Raw genomic sequence first — 12,856 nt, 5'->3', positions numbered from 1 at the left:
AAAAGATCCATTCAATCGATCCTGATAGGTTACCCAAAATATACTTAGAAAAACAGTTAAGTATGGCTCAGCCCAATTCCTGGGTAAGCCAATTTACCAAAGTTATTTCTACCCAGTGTTTACTCTCAACTAACTCTTAAGCAAGGCAAATTTTTAAATTTTTCAGTTCTCAGTGTCCAAAGTGACATATAGTTACTGGCAAAAAATAAATATTTAAATTGGTTTTCTAAGAACAAAACTATTTTTCAATTTGAAAAATACCTGTCAGTCAGTTTGATGCAGTTCTTAATTAAGAAGGGCTGTTCTAGAACAAGATCTGAGTTTTTGAATCCCATGGCCAAATTAGATACTTCCAACTCCTGCCATATCATGACTTGAAGATATTGCTCATATTTTATTTGACTGTCAACTGTATGTATGCCCCACTTAGACTAAGATAATTAACATCCCTGCTTGAAAGAACAACCTACTGGAATCTGAACTGAAGATCATCCTATTTCCTCCTGGGTTCTAATTGTGAGCAGGACTGCTAAATTTATAGTTAAGCAGTTGAGAACCTGTTACATCGAACAGATTGGGGTGTCCTATAAAGGTGATGTATTTATCTAGAGGTTGATTCTTTGCATTTACCACATATGTAAGAGCCTTGGTGGCGCAGCAGACTAAAGTGTTATTAAGTAGCACCAGCTGCCTGCAATTACTGCAAGTTCAAATCTCACCAGGCTCAAGGTTGTCTCAGCCTTCCATCCTTTCGAGGTAGGTAAAATGAGGACCCAGATTGTGGGGGCAATAAGTTGACTTTGTATAAAAAAGAACACCGCTTGGGGGGGGGCGAAAGCCCTATTAAGCAGGTAAATACAAAAGTATGAAAGCTATTGCTTAACGTATTGTAAGCTGCCCTGAGTCCCCGGAGAAGGGCGGCATATAAATCGAACCAATAAACAATAAATGCATTTTATTACTGTATTTTCTTTTATCTATTTACTATAGAATGAGATCAAGTATTTTATTTTTATTTTATCTTCTTAGATATGGTCATAAGACTAATCAATAAACTATTGCTGTAGTCGTACTCCATTGCTGCTGGAGTGCTGTAATTGGTGGGGAAGGATAACAAAGTCAATCACTCTGCATTTTTTCCCAATAGGAACTTGTCTTATAGGATTCATTGGGAAAGCATCTGAGGATGACTTCCCTTCTACATAAATTGAAATGCTAAATGCATCTTAGATTAAATTTGATTTGCTTCTGTTATCTACTCTTATTTCCAAGCCCTGTCTTGAGATGGAAATATTATTTCCAAGACAGGATGAACCCCAGATTAATACCTTTGAAAACTCTACAGGGACCTCCTAATATTTAATACAGCTCACCTACACTTTGCACTGGATCTGTGGTCTTCACAGGGTGAGGGAGAAGCCCAGTTGTATCACTTGATGTTATCCATTTAGTTGCTTAGTATCTGATAATCTGAGTACAGGTTTATCCTCATTAGGCAGTGTAACTCTTTCGAAAACACAGGAAATATATTTTAAGGAATTATACAGCAAGGCTGATGCTATCAGCCATTTACCACTAAACTTGATAAAGAGAGAAGTGGGCTCTGTATTAATAGCTGTGTTCATGGCTATTATCCAACTTGGGCAAATTCTTAAAGACTGGATTGTTGCAATCATAGTGCCTCTGCATAAGAATTGCACTGAAGAGTATCCTTAAAATTATAGATCAATAAGCTTGTTCAGCACCATCAAAAGGTTTATGCCAGGAACTTGCAATAGAAGCTTTGTGACCAGCTGAAGCAGGAAATGTTCTGGATGGAAGAGCAAACTGATTTCAAAGAAGGTTGATCAGCTATCGCATATACTCTTGCAAAATCTGACAGAAAAATGTTCAGTCTGTAGCCTCTCTTTATGCAGCATTTATTGATTTATGCTTTGACTCCAACTTGCATGATGTTCTTTGGAAGAAATTGAAAACTTCCTCTATAGATAGGAGGCTTTTATATTGCTAGCCTTCCAAGTTGGCAGGGAGGTGCATCTCTACCTTTCTTAATGCTGATGATACTGTGATCATCTGGAGCATACCCATTGGTCTTAGGACAGCATTCCTAGCACTTGCCCAACAATGAGCAGGAGCACTACACTGAATTATTCCAAAACCAAAATTGAGGTATTTGCCAGAAGACCAAAGAGCTATTCCTATACAGTATTAAGGTCCATTGTAATAAGGATGAGATTTCATGCCTCAAGCAGATGAAAGGCACATGGCAGCTCTGTTGCTCTGAGTGCCCAAAAGAGCTCAGCTCAGAAGTGAAAGGGAGTTGCATTCTAGCAACCCTTGGGTAATTTCAAGCTGAATCTTTGTCCCAGATCACTTATGGACAATGAGTCCAGTCCAAATTCTCCAGTGTGTTGTTTTAGGTGCCTTGTTGTGTTTCTAATGAATCTCTATACCTTGAATCAGGTGTGATGAAGAGGTATCTAATGGCATGGTCCTGAATATGACTGATTTTGTATTGTATCTCTCATTATATTATTTCCTTATTTTTTATTGTTCTTTGGTCCTTGGCAGTAATAACATTGAAGTTCATGTTGAATTGGGACAATTATGCAAATGTTTAAAAGTATGCTATTTTAAGCTATTTGTCATTTCTAAAATTATTGTTTGTTATGCAAACCATTGAAGAGGTCACTGGTTGCCAGCCTATGTATTGAATTATGGGCTTCAATGTTTTGTGAATTTTCTTGAGCAGTGCAAAAAAGAAATGTACAATATAAATGCTATTTATGTATAAAAATAATTAACTTTGGTTTCAGGTACATTTTTTGTGATGCAGGCATGCCTCTGAGCCAGACATAAAAGCAAGTTTTCTAGGCAATGTTTTTGGGAGTGTTTTGCCTTTGTCTTCTTTCTAAGTCTGAGAGAGAGGGGCTGGTCCAAAATCATCCAGCTGGCTTTGTGCCTAAAGAGGGAGTAGAACTCACAATTTCCATGTATCTAAGCACTTAAACATAATATGCAATATTTAAATCCAGATTTACCTCATCAGGGATAATTACTCTTGGTTATTCTTTATTTGCAATGAATAAAGTCAGCTTTATATAGCAGATTATACTGACACATTTTCCTTTGCTTCTTTGTAGTGACTTATTATCTGCTGATTATGTGGAAATTCATTATGAAGATGACAAACCACAATATTCAAAGGTAGTGTAGTCATTTTTCTTGTGTTTGATAATATTAGCATATCTCATATATTTATTTTTTGTTAAATGTTTCAAAGTGTGAAATGTGCATTTTGTCTACTAATATCTGTGGCATTTAATATGCCATCTCTTTGCTATGATAGGATAGTAGGACAAGTTTAATAAATTTTAATAAGATTAGGCTTTGAAATCACAGCCTGCTTAGTTTAAAATACTGTATTGTTTGTTGTTGTTTAGTCACTAAGTCATTTCTGATTCTTTATGACCCCATGAATGGACCACAACTTGTCAGCTCCCCATGTCCCCCACTGTATCCTGCCATCCCCTTCTCCTTTTGCTTTCAATCTTTCCCGACATCAGGGTCTTTTTCAATTAGTCCTCGCTTCTCATTTTGATCAGCTTCATTCTATCTGGTCGAAATTGAACAGAATCAGGTGTGATACTGGAAGAAGCGCCTCTGCCCTATATCAGTGGGGATGGAAAGATCCACCTTGTTGCAATTGCGGTGTTGATATGCAAACTGTTAAACGTATTGTGCAAGATTGCCATTACGTGCGTTCTCTGGTTCCCTAAAAGATCTGCATGAAGCAGTGCCAGAAGTGATCACCTGAGTTGTGAAACCACTGCCTTATCCCCAAACAAGTTTTACCTATAATTACGTGGATTGTGTATATATGTTTACTTCTTTTTTGTCCTGTTCTCATCATACACTAAATAATAACAACAATAATAACAATAACAACAACAATAATTGGTGTCCATAGTATTTGAGTTTCAGCTTCAATATCTGTCCTTCCAAAGAACATTGTTGATTTCTTTTAGGATTGACTGATTTGATCTCCTTCCAGTCCAACTCTTCATCCACCCTGGCATTTCACATGAAATATATTGCTTAACTATTGCTTAATATTTTATATATAAAAAATATTAAGGCATTAAAAAAAACTAATTGTTTTTTTAAAAACAGAAAAACAGAAACTATCCAAAGGATTTCATGTGGAAAACAGGCAAAATGCTGAATATTATTAGTCCCATTCTGTTGCTTTAAATTCAGCTTCAGTTTCATCATTGCCAAACAGCTGCTTATTCTTATTAATGTAAATATTATAAACTATAAACAATGTGTGGCAAATGTAAATTGTTAAATAAAAAAAAGTTTCAGGGGGTTCAAAAAAGCTATATTATTAGAGCTATCTCATCAGATATTAAACTGGGATACTTAAAATTAAATTTTACTGTGTTGTAGTAAAATAGTGTCTATATTATATTCACTTGATGTATACATTTATGGAATGAGGCAAATGCTGGTCTTTAATGTCTACTCTTTGGCTTCAGCCTCCATAGAAAAACTGTGTCTGCACAGGACATGTAATTGTTATCTGATACCATAGATATTCATTCAAGAGAATTCTACATTGAAGAAACCTGGATGTTAGATTGTACTGGTGCTGGTGGAAGAGAGGGTAGACAAAATAGTTTTGAATTTTGCTTCATGTAAAATCTTCATTGGTTGTGCTAAACATTAATTGAAGTATAGTTTCAAATATGGATTGTGGCTTATTTGGGAGTGTAATTTCTGGATTGGCTTTCAAAAAACTTCCAGAATAGAAATACGGTTATAGGTTTTTATTGACAACTAAGAAACTCCTGTATTATCAACAGTATTTGAGACACACTTAGGGGCTAAAATCCCACTAGAAATAATAAATAGGACATTTTTTTTTACATATAGCAGTAATTTGACCTAGATTTCTCTAAACATTTTTCAGAGTTAGTCATTTGTAAATAGTGAGGGAAGTCTTGAGATTATATACCACTTTGCTGATATAATTACTAATATTCTCAGGAGAAATAGTGAATTCATTATCCAGGAGATTAAATATAGAACATTTCTTCCATGTTTAGAAAATGAATTTTAATGTTGTGTTATACAGTAAAAAGAGCTGCTATTTTGTATTTTTTTATGAATATGCTATGTGATGACTTGAAACCGAGGTGAAAAGCCTTAGACTTTTTTAAAAAAAGAATAAAAGTGAGTAAGTGAAGTCCCTCCTTCACAGTCCCCTAATGACCATTTTGGAATACCCATGTTAAGAGTGTGCAATGTACAGATTACACTCAAGATCATGTGGTATTTCTTTTATTTAAATATTTTGTGCTTAATTCTGATCAAATGCACAAATCAAAGTGCAGAGCAATAATGGATTTGTGAGTTAATTGATTGTTTCTCATCAATTTTCTTGAAATCCAATCAATTCTTTTTTATTTTGTTTTTCACTTCACACAAAAGTTATTTTTTAAAAAAAAATCATAAAATTATAATTGTACTTGTGCCTGCTTTTTAAAAAAATCAACTTAAGCATTCAAATTTAGATTTGGTTATGATGACCCTAGGTGAAAATAGATAATTTAGTCTATTAAAAGTTTCACTAACAACTATAAATTAGAAACAGTCTATTTGATGTCCATTGGCAGTGGTATATTTGCAAAAAAAGTTTAACACACTTCATAACTGAGCACTAGTTTCATATTTATTTTAAGAATGCTGTTGGGTCATAGATTGGCCATAAAAACAATGATTTGAAATGCAGTACTTTGATGGTGTATCCATTTGCTCAGAAAAAAAGGTGTACCATAGGAATAGGTGGTTACCAAGATAGTTCTCTTTGTGTCTAGCTGTAGTAAACTCTCCAGAGGTACCTGGAGCTGGATGGCATATGCATTTAAATAAGACCTGACAATTTCTTTCCTGAAAGCAGGAAAGTTAAAGAAAGAGACAGAGGGACTCTAAGACCAAGCCTTAAGAACAAATATATGCAAAGCCAGGATTGAAAAAACCACAACAGACAATAAATGCCACCTGTCCATTGAAGAAGCACTACTGGTTAGTTGTTGCAAGAAGATTGCACAGACAGACAACAAGCAGTGGCATGACCAAGTAACAGCAATGGGGCACTGGAATATCTGCAAAAAATACCATTTGAATATCTTTGCAAGCAAGAACTTGTGGGATCACAAAATAGACAAAGTAATAGAAAACAAAGAAACTAAAGTTCTCTGGGACTTTAGACTTGAAACAGAGAAGTATCTGCCACATAACACCCAGACTTTACAATTGTGAATAAGAAACACAAAAAAGTCTGAATAGTGGATGTTGCAGTTGCTGGAGAGAGTAGAATAAAAGAGAAAATAACAAAATATGAAGACCTGCAAATAGCAGTAGAATAGTCATGGAAAAAGAAAGCAAAGAGCATAAATGGTAATACATGCCTTGGGTGCAATCCCAAAGCACCTGGAACACTACTTGAACAGCATTGGCATAGACAAAATCACCACCAGTCAATTGCAAAAGGCAGCTTCATTTGGAACATGGAACATGTTATATCCTGCAACGATATCAGATTCTCTGAAAGTACTTGATAGGTTGACAAAAATGCCAGAACATCTGGCTGACTGTATGACTAACAGTATTACTGTTGTATTACTGGGCACCCTTTTTTTTTGAACTATTACTCTCTGGCAGACAGTGCAGGATAACAAAACAAGGACAAATAGGTTGAAAAACAGCTTCTATCTCAGGGCAATAACTATATTGAATTCTATGGTAAAGTGTAATATCGGGTTTTCAATTTCAATTATATAGAATGTAAAGGATGTATGTTTGTGTTTTTATTTTTATAGTTATAATGTACACTGAAGACAGCATTTAATTTCATTGTACCATGTGCAATGACAATAAAGTAAACTAAACTATAATATTACAATATTGTAATAGGGTCATAATTATATTATTCATTAAAATAATGGTAGATAACTGGAAAATTATTTAGGAGCAATTAAAAATCAGTTTAAGAACAAATCTTAAATCTATCTTAACGGTTTGCATTATAATTCTGTGTCTGGTTGATAATAGGTCTGCTCATGTCCAATTGGGTAAGCTTAGCTCTTCTTAGCTCTTTCTTCAAAATTACACTTTTAATTTATTTAGTAAACTACTTTTAATTTTTTGCAGTTTAAACTAAAACTGAATTCAAAAAAAATCACACAAACTTTTCACTTATGTTTTATTGTCGTATGCAGACTTAAACTATGAATCCATTATTCTGATATGCATCGGTCCACTTAAAAAGTAATTATAAAAACATAGAATATTTTTGTTCATTTTCAGGGAGGGGAACACTGCTATTATCATGGAAGCATCAGAGGCATCCCAAAATCCAAAGCTGCTATTTCTACCTGTAATGGACTTCAGTAAGTATAATTACTAATAAATATCTCATTATATTGCTACTCTGAATCCTTTGTATTAGGCTGTTTTCCATACTCTATGTTTAGGACAGTGTCCCAGCAACTAAAAATAGGACTTTTTTCATCCTTTCTTCCCCGTCATGGATACCTGCCCCATTGGCGGAAAGCTTCTTCCCCCATTAGTCATCATTTTTCTTATGACTGCAAGTAACCAGTGACCCAGTGTAATTGGAGAACAGCTAACTATTTGCTAATATGCAAATTTTAGAGAATTTAGGAGAGGGGAAAACCATTGTTGGTATAATTAAAGCATTAAGAGAAAAAGAAGATATTAGAGTGAAAGAAATGCTGATAAAAGGAGAAAATGTTTGGGACTTTTGGAAAGGCTTGTAGAGAGAAGTTGTTGAATGAGACTATAATTTGAAACAGGAAAGTATAAACCAACCCACCGCCAATAAATATGCTTAGTTAGATTTTGGGTGGCGATTGGGCAGCTGTGATATTATTACTATCAATTTTCTCAACTATGCAGATAATTGGACAGAAATTAAAACATATAGAATGCTCAGTCTAGTGGTTTCCTCATAACAATGAGGTCTGGGAGATATTTAGAGAATATTGGCAGTTTGGAATACAGTGCTCTGTCTATCATTTCTCTCTCTCCTATCTATAATCTATCTATACCTACAGTCTGTCTATCTATCTATCTATCTATCTATCTATCTATCTATCTATCTATCTATCATATTCCAGTTATTCTGTATAAATATTTTCCCATGTACTCATGTCCACTTAAAACTGCCTGTCACACTTTCTCAACTCCACCTGCTCCACAGGGTTGTTGCTCAGTGAGTGAGTGCTATGCACCAAAAAGATGGGCATAAGTCTAATAAATTGAAGCTGTGGTGGCTCAGAGGACTAGGATGCTGAGAAGACAATTTAGAGGTTGACAGCTCAGCAGTTCAAAACCTGAGAGTGAGCCACTTGATGGAATGGGCTCCCATCAATTTGTCCCAGCTCCTGCCGACCTAGCAGTTTGAAAGCATGCAAATGCAAGTAGGTAAATAAGTACCACTTCAGTGGAAAATAAAAGGGATATGAAAGGAGTCTCCTTGAGTGTCCTCTGGGAATGGTGATGTCACCAGCTAATCCCTTCAATTCAGAAATGTCTTGGTCGATGCTTCCTACCCAATGTTAGAAGAAATTTAGCAATGGAAAGAGTTACATTGGCCTCCTTATCTGCTAGTAAATATTACATAATAAAATTCTTCAATCTATCTCAGAAATGAAGAACTATTAGGAGCTCTTTGCTTATATTTCAATAGAAAATTACAGTATAAAGGTATATCAATTTGTGTTTCAATGTTACCCTCTTTACATGGACAGAGCCTTCTGCATACTGTATGAAATTTCCCCTCCAGCTCTGCTGATAGTATAATACAATATAATAATGTAAATGCACACCAGAATGTACTGTTTGTAAGTTGGTCTAGGTACAATGCTGCTTTGAAGTATGTATTGCTATGGCCCAATTATACCCTAGGTGAGAGTTTCCTATATTATGTTTCTAATGCTATAAGGTAAAGGTAAAGATTCCCTTCGCACATATGTGGTAGTCGTTCCCGTCTCATCTCAGTTTCAAAGCCGAAGAGCCAGTGCTGTCCGAAGACCTCTCTGTGGTCATGTGGCTGGCATGACTAAATGCCAAAGGCCAATGGAACGCTATTACCTTCCCATCAAAGGTGGTCCCTATTTTTCTACTTGCATTTTTTTATGTGCTTTAGAATTGCTAGGTTGGCAGAAGCTGGGACAAGTAATGGGAGCTCACCCTGTTACACAGAACTAGGGTTTTGAACTGCTGAACTGCCGACCTTTCGATCAACAAGCTCAGCATCTTAGCCACTGAGCCACCACATCCCCTTCTAATGCTATAGCAAGGATTTTTTGCTTAAGAATCCATTGTCTGATCTTGTCAGGGCATGAATATCTCCTTTGAAAACCTCAAAATAAACCTTTAACCAATTTGCTTATTTCCATCATTTCATGTTTTCTGATTGGACATTTTAGATATTTGTTTTTTCCCCCAAGGCAACTCATAGTAAATAAAAAACTTCTAAGCAGTCTCTGCTGTCAAAATTTTTGTTAAAAAAAAAAAAAAGACAAGACATAGAAAAGGTGATTAGAGCTAAAAGTAAGAGTGAGAACTAGAACCGAATGGAAAGTAATGGATATAATTTCAGTCCAAGCCAAGCTGCTCTTCCTTTAGTATTATTTATTCTTATTTCAGCAGCAATTGATATCTCTTCTTTCTTCATTGATGGATGGTTGATTAGTCCAGTAGTGGGTTTCAAATCCCGGCGCTACCGGTTCGCTATTGGTAGCGCGCAGGTGCACATGCTTACTTTGCGAGAATGCGTCACTTCTGTGCATGTGCAGAGCATTTTTGATGATGACTGGGTGAGTGGGCGGAGCCTCCCACTGCTGCCGCTACCGATTCTCCCAAACCGGGGCGAACCGGGAGCAACCCACCACTGGATTTGTCCCTATCTATCTACCAAAGGCCCAGTCCTCCTGCCCCTAGTTCCTGAGTCCCTCAGCAAGTGTCAGGAGGAACTGATGTGTAGGAAATAGGAAAACAAATTCCCTTTGGACTACTTTTTTGGCCAGATTAATTTACTTCATATCCTGTTGCTCTTTTTCTGAAGACAAGAACTGCAATATTCATTCATCACCAATCAGTAGTTGTTGCCTTTGTAATAAGTAGAACATAAAGGATTTCATAGATCAAAGAGACTCCATGATGTGTTCAGCAACACAGCAAGCAGGTTGATTCTACTTACAAATTTAGATTTATAGATAGATCATGTCATAATTTCAAGTTAGCACACAAACAAGTAAAATTGTAAATAGGCTATTGACATATTGAATTCCTCTCTCATTATAAATCTAGGACTACATGTGGATTTGATTAAAAAATGGTGCTTTGGAGCAAACAAGGGTTGGACCCTGGGTTCAATTCACACCCCCCCCCCATCATTCCCTGTGTTTTTTTGGAACTATTTGAACTATTCATGAGTCTCTCATGCACACTTTCAAAGATGCTTTATCCTTCCTAATAGCAGCATAAACCATTTGTCATAATGTTTGTATTTTGTGTGGAATACATTAATATATAACCTGGAAATGTGTGGGAGTTCCTACAAATATATACTCCCGTTTACCTAATATTGAAGTATTTAAAATGTGTTTCTCATATTCTAGTGGCATGTTTGAAGACAATACTTATGTCTACCTGATAGAACCTTTGGAGTTAACTCACAGCACGGTATGTTAATGCTGACCCATCTAGATCTTGCTTTGATTTGTTGCAAAGGATGCAAATCCTAACCAATATAAATTAAATAAGGCATTATTATTTAATCTGTAATATCATCTATAACACTGAATTTGAATGAATATTTTATTAGTTTTTTCTACCCTGTGTTTGATATATTTTGTAATTTTTTTAGAAACATAACTGTAGCTGAATATGTTATTTAAATGAGGTTAACCTGAATGTTAAACACACTCACACCACTCCTATAGTCCTATAATAATGACATAATATTCAGGTAAACTAAGTGCCATTTGGGTTGTAGACATGAAATCTAAGGACAAACCAGCAAAGCTACATAAATTTTATTATATTTATTTTATCAATTGTTATGGCCACCCAACTCTGGGTAGCTAACATTTTAAAAAGAAAAAGGAAAAAACAAGAATAAAAGCAAAAAAAAAAAAGAGTAGAACTGAGGCCAAAATAGAGCCATATTCACATTCATAAACCATTGCAAGGCAGGCTGATCCAATGCACAACCTTTGGGAAGAGCCAGATTTTCAAAAAGCCAAGGCCAGACCATCTACATCTTGGGAGGAGTGTTATACTGTTCCAAAGAGCAGGCAGAGTGAGAGAGAAGGCACGCCTCCTTGGTTTCTCCAGATGACGTTGGGGGACCTGAAGCATGCCCACTCTTTCAGGGACAGAAAGAAGAAAAACAGTTCACAAATATAGCCATAACAAGGGAATGGATTTCATAAGCTGATATATTTAACTAGTTTATTTGTGTATAAAATATTTATGTTTTATGGTTCAGTTGAATATAGCATTTCTGTGAGGGGTTTTTTGGGTTTTAATGGGCCACGTAACCTCTCTTCATGCTTGGCCTTGGGATAGAATCCTGACTAGGATTTGAAAATTCAGCCCATTGTTACATAAGCATGTAGACTTTCATAAAGTCCCCAAACCAGTTTTTTTTTTAATCTTCAGAGCCTCCAGGAATGTTTCCATTGTTTTCAGAAAATAATAGTGAAATGAAATGGAATATGAAATGAAAATGGCTTCTTTTAGGCTTAGACATTAAAAATAAAATTGAGCTGGTTCGATTAATTGTCTGTTTTGGTTTGATGTTCACCAAATAATTAATATATTAATTATTAATCATTCACTCTAAAGTGAAGAGGCTGTTCATTGGCAATTTTGATGGGACTCTTTCTGGAGACGCATCTAGGTGTTTCTTTTTCTCCATCTGGGAAACTAATTTCCTAGTTTTTGCTTGAGATAATTTAGAAAAATTGCAGAACTGTTGGGCTTTTCCACCACAGTAAATAATCTTGACCTCCTCCTCCTAGACTTCTTTCTAGAGATGTGTTCTAGTTCCAAAAATAACAGCAGATGCTAAAAATAACACTGCTTTCATTATGATTTTCTTTAGTTATATAGAATATAGAAGCTTTTTCACTAATGGAGGTTTTTCCCATGGGGGAAGCAGGTTTTTTTCTCTCTCATCAGTTGTTATGCCATGTTGGTAGACTATGGATTATTACAGGATGCTATGCTTATCTTTCTAGGAGACAGGAGAATAAAGACATAAAGAAGACTGCAGCAAAAACTTCCTATTAAAAGAGTGTTTAATACATTTGATGGCAAAGTACATTGATAAGGGGTTAGGGCATTATCATTGTATATCTAAATATATGTGACTAGAACAACTGTAGGAAAGATGTACAACCTTTCTTTATACAGTTCCAAAGGTTCTCAGAGGTTTTCCTTCAACAGCCAATTATAGCTATTTGTTTGTTACTGAGTGCTAATAGATTGTTAGAGATAAGGGGTCTTTCATTATTTGAACTAGGTAACATCATCAGTGCACTGATGATGTTATCTAGTTCAGGTAATGAAATGTTTTTAAGAAAACAACCAAGCTAGGATCCCTCATTTCAACCCTGAGCTACAAATATTCTCATTTATTGATTGTTAGAGAATTAAATATGGAAAACTAAGTTTAAGGCATGGAATTATAATTTTAAGTTCCAATTGGAATTGACTTAGATTCCACTTTATATATTTGTAAAATAGCACCAGG

At 35.4% G+C, this 12,856-nt stretch overlaps 1 protein-coding gene across 1 annotated transcript in view; it reads left to right on the top strand.

The window, feature by feature from the left end:
• Window positions 1-12,856, top strand: part of ADAM23 (ADAM metallopeptidase domain 23) — a 64,502-nt gene that overhangs the window by 13,836 nt on the left and 37,810 nt on the right. The window contains exons 4-6 of the mRNA XM_070956796.1: window positions 3,144-3,207; window positions 7,375-7,457; window positions 10,716-10,779. Of these exons, the coding sequence (XP_070812897.1) occupies window positions 3,144-3,207; window positions 7,375-7,457; window positions 10,716-10,779 (211 nt within the window). The remainder of the gene's footprint in view (window positions 1-3,143; window positions 3,208-7,374; window positions 7,458-10,715; window positions 10,780-12,856) is intronic.

The sequence above is a fragment of the Pituophis catenifer genome, unplaced genomic scaffold (assembly GCF_029215685.1).
Source record: "Pituophis catenifer annectens isolate HBS135680 unplaced genomic scaffold, rPitCat1.0.hap2 SCAF_1, whole genome shotgun sequence".
NCBI lineage: Eukaryota > Metazoa > Chordata > Lepidosauria > Squamata > Colubridae > Pituophis > Pituophis catenifer.
Note: the sequence above shows the minus strand (reverse complement) of the source record. Positions and strands in the feature narration are given on the sequence as shown.